Genomic DNA, 16,299 nt, shown 5'->3' on the forward strand with positions numbered 1-16,299 from the left:
TAGGCATTCAGTACATATTCGCTGATTTAATAGGTTTGTTTTATTTAATAAATTGACGCAGTTTGAAATTACACAACTTTGAACACCTGTATGGTGGTGGTGTCTGTGACAGACTCTAAGTGGGTTTTTTTTTTTTTGAGGGGTCGTGGGGCATGAAATAGAGGGATCTAGGAACAGAGGGATCTAGAAGTCTTTAGTCATGAAAGAAAAAGTAAAAGAGTGTGTTGTACTGGAAAATTAGAATGAGTTTGAGAGGAATGTCATTGGTCAATGGAAATTATGATAGATGTGCAGATCTGAACCCTGAAGAGGTCACTTTAAAGCATTCACAAGGTTGGGGCGCCTGGGTGGCTCAGTCGTTAAGCGCCTGCCTTCGGCTCGGGTCATGATCCCAGGGTCCTGGGATCGAGCCCTGCATCGGGCTCTCTGCTCGGCGGGAAGCCTGCTTCTCCCTCTCCCACTCCCCCTGCTTATGTTCCCTCTCTCGCTGTCTCTCTCTGTCAAATAAATAAATAAAATCTTTAAAAAAAAAAAAAAAAGCATTCACAAGGTTTTGCAGACTAAGTCTCAAAACCATGGGTCAAGACAATGATTTTTCTAGGTTATCAAACAGTTAATTCTGATTATTCTTCAATTGGTGAGAAACTCATCATTTTCTTCCCCCGGGGGTTGGATGGGTCGGGGAAGGTTCTGTCCTTGAAACAATGGTGTAACTAAGGTTCAGTCTCCTTCAGGCTCCAGATAAGTCACCAGCTTCCCAACTGTGAGGGTCATTGTGGGATAGAGGGCCAGGGTCAGGCAGAGGGTGACTCAGATACCCTAACTGGTTGGAGCCAGAGTGTGGAGCAAAACCATGTTCTTGGAAGAATACCAAGGGTCAAGAAGAAGAAACCAACTTTGTCATAAGGTCTAAAGGTTGAGAGCAGAGCCAGAAAGAAGGGATGAAGGATAGGTCAGGAGCTGAATAGTTGCAGAATGGAGCAGGAGATAAGAAATGAAGCTGAAATGGCCTCCTCACTGGTCTCCCTGCCTCCACTCTTCCTCCGCTGTAGCTCATTCTCAACATGGTGGCAAGAGCAATCCTTTCCTGTGTCAAGTCAGATCATGTCACTCTTCTACTCAAAACCTGCCAATATGTTTCCATGATAATTAGAATGCAGTCCAAACTCTTTAATAAGACCGAAAAAGCACTGCATGATCTGGTCTCCCAATGCTTCTTGGGCCTCATTTCCTACCACACTTCCACTCTCACGCCACTCCAGTCACACTGGCTTCCTACCTATTCCTTGAACATACCAAGCACAGCCCTACTTCAAGGCCTTTACATATGCTATTACCCATGTCTGGGTCACTCTTATTCCACATCTTTGTAACCCTAGTTGTTTTTAGTCTCCTAGAAATAAGTGAAAAGGACTCTTCCCTCAAAGAGCTTCCTTAACTATCTTATCTAATATAGATATTCCCATTCCCCTCATCCCTGTCCCTCCGATTAGCTAATTCATCAGCTTATTAATGTCCTTCAGAGGGCTTTTCACAGTTTGTAATTATTCTTTTTATTAATTTTATTTTATTATGTTATGTTAGTCACCATACATTACACCATTAGTTTTTTTTTTTTAAAGATTTTATTTATTTATTTGACAGAGAGAGGCACAGCGAGAGAAGGAACATAAGCAGGGGGTGTGGGAGAGGGAGAAGCAGGCTTCCCGCTGAGCAGGGAGCCCGATGCGGGGCTCGAACCCAGGACCCTGAGATCATGACCTAAGCCGAAGGCAGACGCTTAACGACTGAGCCACCCAGGCGCCCCTACATCATTAGTTTTTCATGTAGTGTTCCACAATTCATTGTTTGCGTATAACACCCAGTGCTCCATGCAATACGTGCCCTCCTTAATACCCACCACTAGGCTAACCAATCCCCCACTCTCCTGCCCTCTAAAATCCTTAGTTTGTTTCTCAGAGTCCATAGACTCTCATGGTTCGTCTCCTCCTCCAATTTCCCCCCCTTCATTCTTCCCCTCCTGCTATCTTCTTTTTTTTTTCTTAACATATTATGTATTATTTGTTTCAGAGGTACAGGTCGGTGATTCATCAGTCTTACACAATTCACAGTGCTCACCATAGCACACACCCTCCCCAGTGTCCATCACCCAGCCCCCCCCCATCCCTCCCACCCCCCACCACTCCAGCAGCACTCAGTTTGTTTCCTGAGATTAAGAGTCTCATAGTTTGTCTCCCTCTCTGGTTTCATCTTGTTTCATTTTTCCCTCCCTTCCCCTATGATCCTCTGTCTTGTTTCTCAAATTCCTCATATCAGTGAGATCGTATGATACTTGTCTTTCTCTGATTGACTTACTTCGCTTAGCATAATACCCTCCAGTTCCATCCACGTCGTTGCAAATGTCAAGATTTTTTTTGATGGCTGCATAATATTCTATTGTATGTATATATACCACATCTTCTTTATCCATTCATCTGTCGGTGGACATCTTGGCTCTTTCCATAGTTTGGCTATTGTGGACATTGCTGCTATAAACATTGGTGTGCATGTACCCCTTCGGATCACTACATTTGTATCTTTGAGGTAAATACCCAGTAGTGCAATTGCTGGGTCGTAGGGTAGCTCTATTTTCAACTTTTTGAGGAACCCTCATGCTCCTTTCCAGAGTGGCTGCACCAGCTTGCATTCCCACCAACAGTGTAGGAGGGTTCCCCTTTCTCCACATCCTCGCCAACATTTTTCGTTTCCTGACTTGTTAATTTTAGCCATTCTGACTGGTGTGAGGTGGTATCTCATTGAGGTACTTGATTTGTATTTCCCTGATGCTGAGTGATGTTGAGCACTTTTTCATGTGTCTGTTGGCCATTTGGATGTCTTCTTTGGAAAAATGTCCATTCATGTCTTCTGCCCATTTCTTGATTGGATTATTTGTTCTTTGGGTGTTGAGTTTGGTAAGTTCTTTATAGATTTTGGATACTAGCCCTTTATCTGATAAGACATTTGCAAATATCTTTTCCCATTCTGTCAGTTGTCTTTAGGTTTTGTTGACTTACGTACTGACTTTTAAAATGAATGTATTTACTACTTTTGGGGTCTGATAGGAAGAAGGAACTTTCCGCGGAACTGTTCCTCGAAGTTCTTGGGCAGGACACAAGAACTTCTCATTCTATGCCAAATGCTTCACCCAATTGCCTGATATTTTTGCACGAGGAACAGTCCTCTATCTGCCATCCATTAGAGTCCAACTCGGTGCCCTAATAGTGGGCAAACCATTTATTCAGGAAATAGCTATAAAGGCCCCACTATGTGCCAACCGTTATGCTGGGCACGGGAAACTGGCAGTAGGGGGCCAAGACTCTGGTTCAGGCACTGTCTTGAAATATCAGAGAATACAAAAGTTGAAGCATTCTGGGAAAAGCCAGTACTGTTTAATGCTCCATGAATTCAGTTCTGCTTAAAAATTGTGTAAACATGGCATCACTAGGCAAAGCAGCTTGGGAACTTCGCAAAAGGCAAATTAAAATTACATATTGAGTAACCACTGTGGCAAGAGTTTTATTTTCCTTTTCCCCAGGCTCTGCCAGAGATAGACCCGGAGCACAATGTTTTGCTATATCGCTCTGCTAGAGAGTTAAAAAATGGGAGCTGGCAGGCATAGACATCATAAGAAAAGAAATCTGCAGACCAGTATCCCTTATGAATATAGATGCACAATTCTTTTTTTAAAAGATTTTTTTAGGGGTGCCTGGGTGGCTCAGTCGTTAAGCGTCTGCCTTCGGCTCAGGTCATGATCCCAGGGTCCTGGGATCGAGCCCCGCATCGGGCTCCCTGCTCCGCGGGAAGCCTGCTTCTCCCTCTCCCACTCCCCTTGCTTGTGTTCCCTCTCTCGCTGTGTCTCTCTCTGTCAAATAAATAAATAGTCTTAAAAAAAAAAAGATTTTTTAAAATTTTTAAGTAATCTCTACATTCAACGTGGTAGTTGAACCCACAACCCCGAGATCTAGAGTCACATGCTCCGCCGACTGAGCCAGCCAGGTACCCCCCCAAATCCCTTTTTTTTTTAAAGTAAGCTATATGCTCAGTGTGGGGCTTGAACTCACGACCCTGAGATCTAGAGTTGCATGCTCTACCAACTGAGCCAGCCAGGCTCCCCGAGATGCAAAAATTCTTTTTTTCAGCTATTTTTTAATTTAAATTCGATTAGCCAACATATAGTACATTATTAGTTTCCAATGTAGAGTTCAGTAATTCATCAGTTGCATATAACACCCAGTTAGATGCAAAAATTCTTTTTTAAAAAAGATTTTATTTATTTATTTGACAGAGAGAGAGTACAAGCAGGGGAAGCAGGAGAAGGAGAAGCAGGCTCCCCACTGAGCAGGGAGCCTGATGCGGGGCTCGATCCCAGGACTCCAGGATCATGACCTGAGCCGAAGGCAGAGGCTTAACCACTGAGCCATCCAGGCACCCCTAGATGCAAAAATTCTTAACATAGTATAGCAGACTAAATCCAGCAATATATTTAGAGGATTATATACCCTGACAAAGTGGAATTTATCCCACGAATGAATGCAAAGGTGGTTCAACATATAAAAATCGATCAATTAATGTACTACATAGCATTTACAGACTGAAGGGGGGAAACCACATGATCATCTCAATTGATGCAGGAAAAGAGTATGACAAAATCCAACACCCTTTCATGATAAAAACACTTGACACACTAGAAATGGAAGGGAACTTCCTCAATCTGTTAAGAGCATCTATGAAAACCCCACAGTAAACATCATACTTACTGGTGAAAAACTGAAAGCTTTCCCTTAAGATCAGGCACAAGACCAGAATGCCCATGTTCATCACTTGTATTCAACATTACACTGGAAGTTCTAGCCAGAGCACTTGGGCAAGAAAAAGATATATAAGTCATCCAAACTGGAAAGAAAAAGTAATACTATCTCTATTTGTAGATGGTATGATCTTACATATAGAATATCCTAAAGAATCCACAAAAAAAGATATTTAAGTTAATAAATACATTTGGCAAAGCTGCAAGATACAAGATCAACACAAAAATTAGTGGTATTTCTATGCACTGGCAATGAACAATCTGAAATAAAGTTAAGAAAACAATTTTATTTACCATAGCATCTAAAGGAGTAAAGTACCTAGGAATAAATTTAACCAAGCAGTTGAAAGACTTCTACACTCAAATTACAAACATTGTTGAAAGAAATTTAAAAAGACCTAAGTAAATGGAAAAGATCCCATGTTCATGGATTTAATAAAAGAGAACAAGATTTAATATTAAAATGTCAATATTCCCCCAAAGAGATTTACAGATTCAGTGCAAGCCATATCAAATTCCAATGGCTTTTTTTTTTTTTTACAGACATGGGATAGCTGATTGTGCAATTCATATGGAATTGCAACGGACCCTGAATAGCCAAAACAATCTTGAAAAAGAACAAATTTGGAGAAATCACACATCTAGATTTCAATACTTACTACAAAGCTATGGTAATCAAAACTGTGTTATTGGCATAGGGATAGATATAGATTAATGGAACAGAATTGAGAGTCCAGGAAGAAACCCATGCATATACATATGGTCAATTAATTTTCCACAAGGGTGCCAAGAACATTCAATGGGGAAAAATAGTCTCTTCAATAAATGGTGCTGGCCCAACTGGACGTGTAAATACATATCCATGTACACATGTAAATATGCATATACATGTAAACACATAAAAAGAATGAACTTGGACTCCCTCTTCATACCATATACAAAAATTAAGTCAAAATGGATGAAATTCCTAAACATCAGAACTACAACTCTAGAAATCAGAAGAAAGCACAGATGTGTACTCTGATTTGGACTTGGATGACCTTTGGGCTTGGATTTGCAAATAGAGTCTCAGAACTGACACCAAAAGAATGAGGAGCAAAAGAAAAACATCGATCAATTGGATTTCATCAAAATTAAGGATGTGTGCATCACAGGACACCATCAAGACAGTGAAACGACAGCCTAGAAAATGGGAGAAAGTATTTTCAGGTCACATATCTCATAAGGTCCTAGTATGTAGAATATATAAAGAGTGCTTATAACTCAACAACAAAAACACAAACAGCACAATTTAAAAATGGTTAAAGGACTTGAATAGACATTTCTCCAAAGAAGATATGCAGATGGCCAACATGCACATGAACAGATGTTCAATGTCATTAGTCATTAGGGAAATGCAAATCAAAACCATGATGAGATACCACTCTGCACCCTCTACAGTGGTTATAAGAATAATTAAAAAATGGAAAACAAGGGTTGGTGAAGAGGTAGAGAAATTAGAACCCTTATGAACTGCTGGTGGGACTGTTGAATGGCTGCTGTGGAAAACAGTGGTTATTAGTAAGTTAAACATAAAAGTACTAAATGACCCATCCTAGATATATACCCCAAAGAAGTGAAAGCATGTTCAAACTAAACAGATGGCATGAATGTCCACAGCAGCGCTGTTCATAATAGCTAAAAGGTAGAAAAAGCCCCAAATGTCCATTAACAGATGAATCAGTAAACAGAATGTAGTATATCCTTACAATGGAATATCGTTCAGCCATTAAAAATAACGATGTTCTGGGGTGTCTGGCTGGCTCAGTTGGTAGAGCGTGCAACTCTTGATCTCAGGGTTGAGCCCCACGTTGTGTATAGGGATGACTTAAAAAGAAGATCTTAAAAAAAATAATGATGGGGCGCCTGGGTGGCTCAGTCGTTAAGCGTCTGCCTTCGGCTCTGGTCATGATCCCAGGGTCCTGGGATCGAGCCCCGCGTCGGGCTCCCTGCTCAGTGGGGAGCCTGCTTCTCCCTCTCCCACTCCCCCTGCTTGTGTTCCCTCTCTCGCTGTGTCTCTCTCTGTCAAATAAATAAATAAAATCTTAAAAAAAATAATGATGTACTGATGCGTGCTGAAACATGGATGAATTTGGAAGCATTATGCGAAGCGAAAGAAACTAGAAACAAATGGTCACTTGTATGTTTCTATTTATATGAAATGTCTAGGATAGTCAAATCCATACAGACAGAAAGTAGATTAGTGGTTGACAGTGGGAGGGAGCAGGGAAAGGGCCATGACTGCTTAATGGATATGGGGTTTCCTTTTGGGATGATGAAAATGTTCTGGAACTAGATAATGTGATGGTCATACACCATCATGAATGTACTAAAGGCCACTGAATTGTACACCTTAAAATGAGTAAAATGGTGAATTTTGTGTTATGTGAACTTTGTCAGTACAAATAAAATGGTGCCTGCACTCCAAGGGCTGTAACATAGCCATTTTTTTTTTTAAAAGATTTTACTTATTTATTTGACAGAGATAGACACAGTGAAGAGAGGGAACACGAGCAGGGGGAGTGGGAGAGGGAGAAGCAGGCTTCCTGCGGAGCAGGGAGCCCAATGCAGGGCTCGATGCGGCGATGTGGGGCTTGATGTGGGGCTTGATGCGGGGCTTGATGCGGGGCTTGATCCCAGGACCCTGGGATCGTGACCTGAGCCAAAGGCAGACGCTTAACGACTGAGCCACCCAGGCGCCCCTGTAACATAGCCACTTGAATGAGGCTTGTGATAAGGTTTTCTTAGCATGGAAAACACTTATGTTATCATGTTAAGTGAGAAAAGCAGGGTACCAAACTTTCCATACAATACGATCTCAGCCAAATAGAAACAAATGAAGCCTGGGCCCGGAAGAAAAGAAAGGCCAAAGGAAATTTACCAAAATGTGGTCTCTGGGTGGTAGGACTCTGGCTGACTTTGTTCTCATCTTTTCACTTTTCTAATGCTTTCCATTTTTTTCTTTTAAAAAAGCATGTACAGTATCACTTTTATAATGGAAGAAACACCTTTTTTTTTTTAAGTGCGGACAACAATAAATGTAATTTAAAATAAAGGGAAACAGAGTAGAGGCAAGGAGACACAGAGGAGCCAAATCAAGAGAGAACACGCTTCAGGGGAGCAATCATGCAATTTGGACTTGAAAATTGCCAGGGAACAGATGGCAGAGTCCAAGCAGACATCTGCAATGGAGAGTTAAATCATATGCAAAGACACAAGTGGCCTTTGAAGCAGGTCCCGGAGAGGCCCAGCAGAGAACGCTGCTTGCCTGGCCAAACAGAAGGGCCAGAGCCTTTGCCCTGCCTCGTCGCAGCCTGGCTCCCTATGATCCCTTGCTGGGGGCCCGGGGGAGGGGCAGGATGGGGGGGAGCTAAGGCAGGGCTCCGTGCAGATGTGCTTGGCTGTGTAAGGGGACAAAAGAGGTTGTGGGAGAAGAAAGAGACTTCTAATCATGACAGTGACAAACATGGCGGCTGACATTTACTTGGGGCTTCATAGTTTATAAACGTTTCACATACATAACGTAAATGGCAGTTATAATCCTGAGCATTTTTCATGATGGCCCCGCCAGGAGGCTAACTGGCATTCCTATCTTAACCATGGAGGAAGGAGACCCAGAGAAGTGACGTGGGTGCTCACTAAGTGCTGCTGTCCTAAAAGCTTTCTCGTGCATTAATTGTCCATGTTGATGCAGCTAGGAAGGGGCAGAACTGGGGCTCAAATGTGGGGTTTTTGGATTCTACTACACTACACTTCTGCTCATATCTAAGTAGAACTTAGCTCTGCCCACAGAATCTCAAGTATGGCCCCAGTGGTTCTCTATCCATCCATCCATCCATCCATCCATTCATCCATCCATCTTTATTTTTCTGATTTTAAATTTAACACGATTGTATAAAAAGTACAAGTATTACTGAAATAAATAACATAGAAAGCAAAAGTCCCCCTAAATCTCGCACCTAAAGATACTCATTCTTTTTTTTTTCCAAGATTTTATTTATTTATTTGTCAGAGAGAGAGCACAAGCAGGGGGAGGGGCAGGCCGAGGGAGAAGCAGGCTCCCTGCTGAGCAAGGAGTCTAACGCAGGACTCGATCCCAGGACTCGATCATGACCTGAGCCGAAGGCAGACACTTAACTGACTGAGCCACCCAGGCATCCCTAAAGATACTCATTCTTAACTGCTTGATGTGTGTTCTTCCAGATTTTTTCTATGCTATGCTAATGCACATATTTTTCTCTCATTTAAAAAAGTAGGATAATACTATATCTACACTTGGGGCGCCTGGGTGGCTCAGTCGTTAAGCGTCTGCCTTCGGCTCAGGTCATGATCCAGTCCTGGGATCGAGTCCTGCGTTAGACTCCTTGCTCAGCAGGGAGCCTGCTTCTCCCTCTCCCACTCCCCCTGCTTGTGTTCCCTCTCTTGCTGTGTCTCTCTCTGTCAAATAAATAAATAAAATCTTAAAAAAAAAATACTATGTCTACACTTATGTAACTCCCATTTCATGGAGTACAAAGTCTTGGCAATCTCTCCATGACTGTATAGATCTACCTTATTTGTTTTAATTGTCCATGATATAGAGGTAACAATTGCTTAGCTAGTCACTTATGGATACACCTACAGATCTTACCTTTTCTCAATTACAAACATACTGCAATAAATATCCTTGTACTTGCATCTTTATATATATGTACATTTGTGTAGAATAAATTGATAGAAGTGGAATTGCTGGGTCAAAAGCATATACACAGTCATACACAATGCAAATGTTCATAGATACTGACAGATTGCCCTTCAGAAAAAAAGGCTACTGGGGCCCCTGGCAGGCTCAGTTAGTGGAGCACGTGATTCTTGATCTCAGGGTTGTAAGTTCGAGTCCTGCGTGAGGTGTAGAGATTACTGAAAAGTAAATAAATTGGGGCGCCTGCCTGGCTCAGTCATTAAGCATCTGCCTTCGGCTCAGGTCATGATCCCAGGGTCCTGGGATCGAGCCCCACATCGGGCTCCCTGCTCAGTGGGAAGCCTGCTTCTCCCTCTCCCACTCCCCTTGCTTGTGTTCCCTCTCTCACTGTGTCTCTCTCTGTCAAATAAATAAATAAAAATCTTTTTAAAAAATTTAAAAAACGTTTAAAAAAATAAAAAATAAGAAGTAAATAAGTAAACTTAAAAAAAAAAAGACTGTACTAATTGGTGCCCCCACAAACGGTGTATTAAAATGACTTGTTTCCTCATAAACTCGTCAATGCTGGGTATTCTCAGTCTAAAATGCTATCATTTCAAAACGTAAAAATAGTATCTCATTGTAACTTGTGTTTTAAAAATAGGAAGAGGCCATCTTTTTGTATTTCTGATTTAGTAAGTTGCTTGTTTGTGTCCTTTGGCAACTGGCTTTATATTAGCGTATTGCACAGAGGAGAAGCCCTGTAGACAATCCGGGATTATGGTACATTCTCTTTTAAGGGACAAATAAGCCCTGGAGATTTATGCTCACCATAAAACCCGTTCTTAAACGTTGTATTTGACGTCATATTGGAGGGCTGAGCAGATACGCAGTTGGCCAACCATAATCGATATTGGGTTTCTTAGTGATTATCACCTTGTGGGGTTACCTTTTGATTTATTAGCCACATGAAAGATGATAAGATAATATAATCACATAAGCCAGGGACAGAAATAAACATTTGCTCATCATCATGGACAGTTCAGAAATAGCTCCCCGGCAGGTGGATGGCAGGGGCTCTGGCACATGGGGGGGGGGAGGGTTGCATGCACACGCATGCGTATGTGTGTGGGCAGGCATGTACTTGTTTGCCTTTGAAAGATATTCAGTGCAGGAATGGAGGGAGACAAATTGTAGGGCTAGAGAATATCTAGAAGCTCGCATCTGGGGTCATCTCTCAGAAGCAGGGAAGTGGTCACTCCCGGTTAGCCTCTGTAGTGTGCCGTCTGGGGGTCAATTTTAGAGCGCTAGTCCCAACGTCACACCCCTAATTTAGAGAGAGGCTGGAATTCCGTTCTGCCATAAAGCTCTTTTTGGTTTGTCTTGGGCTGTGCTGGGCCTGGAATTAGGTTGATGTTGGGCAGTTCTCAGATAATCGCCTGGGGGCCTGGGGTGTGAGGTTTGTCATGGTGATAGTATCGTGATTCACAAATAGCTTCCTATGAATGAAACAAAAGGCATACTCAATTAAAATTTTCATAGATATTGCCAAATTGCCCACCAAATGACTTTACCGATGGACATTTTTTTTTTTTTAAGACTTCATTTATTTAGGGGCGCCTGGGTGGCTCAGTCGTTAAGCGTCTGCCTTCGGCTTGGGTCAGGATCCCAGGGTCCTGGGATCGAGCCCCGCGTCGGGCTCCCTGCTCGGCGGGGAAGCCTGCTTCTCCCTCTCCCCCTCCCTCTGCTTGTGTTCCTGCTCTCGCTCTCTCTCTCTGTCAAATAAATAAATAAATAAAATCTTTATTAAAGAAAGACTTCATTTATTTATCTGAGAGAGAGAGCGCAAGCATGAGCATGGTGAGGGGCAGAGGGGGGAAGCCGACTCCCCACTGAGCAGGGAGCCCCATGCGGGTCTAGATCCTGGGACTCCGGGATCATGGCCTGAGCCTAAGGCAGATGCTTAACCGACTCAGCCACCCAGGCACGGCGGGAGGGACATGTTCTTCAGTAATGTTGGAGAGCGCTTTGCATGCATCATCTCACTTAATTTTCAAACAGTTTTGTATGGTCAGTAGATAGGGCTATTATCTGGCATGGATTATAATGTAAATGGCGGCTCCCTGAATCCCCATTTTACTGAAGCAAACGTTGAGGCATCGGGAGGTTAAGGTACGTGCTCAAAGTTACACAGCTGATGCACGTCAGAACTGAGATTCCAACTCAGGCTCTTTCACTCCAGAGCCAGTGGTAACTGGGTCCATGGCCACCTGAAACCTTTTTTTTTTTTTTTTTTAAAGATTTATTTAGGGCGCCTGGGTGGCTCAGTTGGTTAAGCGACTGCCTTCGGCTCAGGTCATGATCCTGGAGTCCCGGGATCGAGTCCCATATCGGGCTCCTTGCTCAGCAGGGGGTCTGCTTCTCCCTCTGACCCTCCCCCCTCTCATGTGCTCTCTCTTTCTCATTCTCTCTCTCTCAAATAAATAAATAAAATCTTAAAAAAAAAAAGATTTATTTGTTTATTTCAGAGAGAGAGAGAGCAAGGGGAGGGGCAAAGGGACAGGGAGACCAGCAGATGCCCTGCTGAGTGGGGAGCCTGACGTGGGGCTCCATCCCAGGACCCTGAGATCATGACCTGAGCCAAAATCAAGAGTCAGACGCTCAACCATGCAGGCGCCCACCACCTGGACCCTCTTAAAGATTTGCAGCCCCCTTGGTGAGGAGATGGAAGGAAGGAATCAGGGTACACTCAGGGCGGTGCCATTTCTCCCAGCTTCAGTATTGTCCAACAGGTCATCCTCCAGGCCCCCATTGGTGCCTTCAGTGAGAAGCAGTCTCCAGAGACCGAATAAATCAGGTAATTTGGCTCAGGAAAAGGCATTGGAGAAATAAATTGCTGTTGCACCATGAATATAATAAGGCAGTTAGGTAGATGGAAATAGCTATCTTTTGATTACACGAGTGAAGATTATGTGCAGCAGGTTTTTAAGTCCAAGCTACCTTTTCCTTGGCCTCCTCCCTGCCAACTAGCTACATATTTCTAACTGCCTCCCCAAACTGTCCAGCTGGTGTGTGCTCTGGGAACACTAATCTGACTTTTCATATTAGCCCAGGCAAAATATAATTAGGAAGAAACTCTTCTGCCAGAAAATGTCACTTGCCAATGTCAAATAGAGATGATTTCTGCATATCCACTATTTGGGGCTTTTTTTTTTTTTTTGCACCAGGATTGACTCATAATAGCATTGTGTAGTCTGGGATTGACTATGTGGCTAAAGAAGATGATAACATTGAATTTTTGTTACCGAAATTTCCTTCGCTTTCTCTTTCCCCTTCCCCAGATTTGGGCAGAGGCACTTTCACTAAAAGGAAAAAGACTGGATTTTTATGGAAGAGTTGACACGCATGTGAGCCTGACCAACACGGTTCCTAAACTCAGTCGATTCACGGCATGCATTGACCTGGTGTTTGCGGATGACAAATTAAGTGATTGGATGGCCTTCTCCTATATTACTAATAACACCTTCCTGGGCAGAGAAGACATAGACCTTGGACTTGGAGGAGACCATCAGCAGCTAATACTATACAACTTGGGCAAGACCTTTTATATCCATTACCACCTGACTCCCTTTCAGTGGCATACAATCTGCTTGATATGGGATGGTGTGAAGGGTAGATTCGAGCTCTATCCTGAATACAGAAAGGATACTGGTAATGATGGATCAACCGCAAAACCTGACACCTAATGGGACTCTGATTCTAGGACATTTTCTCACGAACTGGGACACCCAGGTAGGAAGCACGCTGCCTGGTTTTACTGGCAGCTTGTACTACTTTCAACTCTGGGACCACATCCTGGAAAATGAGGAGTTTCTGAAGTGTGTGGGTGGAAACGTTGTTAGCTGGAAGAAGATGCTTGGCTCATCAACAGGATCATCCCAACTGTTGACATGAGACTGCGCTGCTGTGAGTAACTTCTGAGCTGTCCTCCTTGGTTGTGCTGATGTGGTCTTCTGCTCACTGCTCTGGATAACCCACTCTGGGCCAAGGCTCTGCCCTTCTCAGAGGGGCCCAGAGTTACCAGTTTTGTCATCTGCTTTTTAACGTACAGCAAAGACTATTTTCTTTCTTTCTTTCTTTCTTTCTTTCTTTCTTTCTTTCTTTCTTTCTTTCTTTCTTTCTTTCTTTCTTTCTTTTTGATATCACTTAAAACTTGCAGAAAATTACAACAGGGCAAGGAACTTCTACATGTTTTTTACCCAGATTCACTGACTATTATATTTTCCCAGGGTTTTATTATTATTCCTTTCTCTTCCTCTTTCCTCCTCCCTACACACATACACACACACACACACACACACAGTTTCTTAACCATTTAAGAGTAAGTTGTGGACATAATGCCTCATTACCCCTAAATATCTCAGTGTGTATCTCATTAAAATAAGGACATTCTCTTACTGCTGTACATTGTTATAGTACAAGTATCTAATTCATCGTCAATATTAAAATATAACCAGTTGTCCTACTAATTTCTTTTATAGCTATTTTTTCTAGATTTCTCCACTGTTACTATTTTTCCCTCTGTAATTAATAACTAATTTCTGGGGAGGGGCACCTGGGTGGCTCAGTTGGTTAAGCGTCTGACTCTTGGTTTCGGCTCAGGTCATGAGTTCATGGGTTGTGGGATTGGGCTGCACTCTCAGTGGGGAGTCTGCTTGAGGATTCTCTCCCTCTGCCCCTCCCCCCACTCTCTCTCTCTCTCAAATAAAGTAATAAATATTTTTTTAAAAAACTAACTTCTGGGGAGATATTTGGAGGCTATGTAAATATCCTGTTGTTATCAAACTTTTTAAAAAAATATTTTATTTATTTATTTGTCAGAGAGAGAGAGAGCCCAAGCAGGGGGAGCAGCAAGCAGAGGGAGAAGCAGGCTCCCCGCTGAGCAAGGAGCCCAATGTGGGACTCGATCCCAGGAATCTGGGATCATGATCTGAGAGGAAGGCAGATGCCCAACCAACTGAGCCACCCAGGCATCCCTGTTATCAAACTTTCATCCAGTAGTTTTACATCTATCGATGGTACTTGCCTCAATGGCTTATACAATAGTCACAAAATGTTGATTTTTAAAACTCCATCATTTTTCAACATTTTTTAGTTAGTGTTCTACTGCAGTGAAGAGTGTTTTCTTCTTCCACATTTACTTAGATATTCCTTCAGTTGTTTATGTGTTTATACCAGCATGAACTCATGGATTCTTACCTTATTCAATGGGTTACAATCTGTTGCTATCATTTATTTTGATGTTCAAGTTGGCCCAATTTGGGCCAGTGGGAGGCCTTCCATCTGGCTCTTGTGTCCTTTTGACACGTTCCCATCATTTTTTGAGTACTTCCTTACTTTTAGCACAAGATGTTATAGGCTCATCTTGTACTTCCTCTGCTCAGCGCAAGAATCAGCCATTTTACCAGAGTCCTGGTTCCTTTTAGCAAGTAATGGGATTTATAAACCAATTCATTTTTCTTTCATGAGCAATGATGATGTTAGGGACTGTTTGGGATGGAGTTCTTGTAAGAAAACTGGCTCTTCGGAATGACACATGTATTTTTCTCCTTCTTTCCCATTTCGATGAGAAAATATAGGATTGGTTTTCTCTGTACAACCCTGTTCTCCCCTCAGATCCAATCTTTTCCACCCTCAGCAGCAGCCGTCCTGAGCGTGGGTAAAGTCAGTGATAACAGCATTAAGATGGGATTTTTTCCCCATTTCCTGAAATGTTTACTCATTCTTAGGTTTTATTTACGATTCTTAGGGATTTTGGGGGGGTATTTAGGGGATGGGGGCTAGATCCACGCCTAATAGTTTCTCACAGACTACAGAGATATATTTTCACCAGCAGTCCGAGTGCTGTTTGAATTAATGGCAGGGGGTTTCTGTGTTTCTTTGAGATCAGACTAATGCAAAGGAACAGGAAAACTATTCCTTTGAGTGACTACCTGGAGGCATTTGGTTTTTCTCTTTTCTGAAGCCTTGAAAACAGAATAGTGCTAGCTGGCTCTGATTACAAAACAGAGCTAGGGACTAGTAGGTTAAGCCTGAACAGCTCACCCAAAGCAGTTTAAAGTCACTTTATCTTTGATCTAAGGAACCGGAAGTATGGCTCTATTAAATCCATATGCTTAGCAGCGGGCTTTGAAAACCTAATCCGGCCAGTGAATTGCTGTGGCCTTTCCTACCACTTTGCTGGCAAATCGCTATATCTAACTGATGTTGTTAAAGTATGAGACAACCCTCATTTACTTTGCTCTTTTGTACCCTCTTTAATGTACAATCTATCCTCTTGGTCTGCCTGAGTTCCAGTAGGCATAATACACAAATAATCCAGCACAACAAAAAGGAAAAGAAAGCACAACCTAAAATGACAACCAGGGGCGCCGGGGTGGCTCAGTCGTTAAGCGTCTGCCTTCGGCTCAGGTCATGATCCCAGGGTCCTGGGATCGAGCCCCGCATCGGGCTCCCTGCTCCGCGGGAAGCCTGCTTCTCCCTCTCCCACTCCCCCTGCTTGTGTTTCCTCTCTCGCTGTGTCTCTCTCTGTCAAATAAATAAATAAAATCTTTAAAAAAAAAATAAAATGACAACCAGAAAAAGGAGTAGAAAACATTATTTTTACTATTCAGGTGTCTTCAGATGTTCTTTCTAAACCTTAGACCAGGGGTTTCTAACCTGATGTCCAGAATAGCCTTGATGGGTAGGCGGA

At 42.7% G+C, this 16,299-nt stretch overlaps 1 protein-coding gene across 1 annotated transcript in view; it reads left to right on the forward strand.

Annotated features, from left to right (window-relative positions):
• Nucleotides 1-16,299, forward strand: part of ADGRG4 (adhesion G protein-coupled receptor G4) — a 123,637-nt gene that overhangs the window by 27,173 nt on the left and 80,165 nt on the right. Inside the window, 3 exon segments of the mRNA XM_035005814.1 lie at nucleotides 12,887-13,234; nucleotides 13,236-13,449; nucleotides 13,452-13,511. Of these exon segments, the coding sequence (XP_034861705.1) occupies nucleotides 12,887-13,234; nucleotides 13,236-13,449; nucleotides 13,452-13,511 (622 nt within the window).

This window comes from Mirounga leonina, unplaced genomic scaffold (genome assembly GCF_011800145.1).
Source record: "Mirounga leonina isolate KUSES-001 unplaced genomic scaffold, KU_Mleo_1.0 Mir_101664, whole genome shotgun sequence".
Classification (NCBI taxonomy): domain Eukaryota; kingdom Metazoa; phylum Chordata; class Mammalia; order Carnivora; family Phocidae; genus Mirounga; species Mirounga leonina.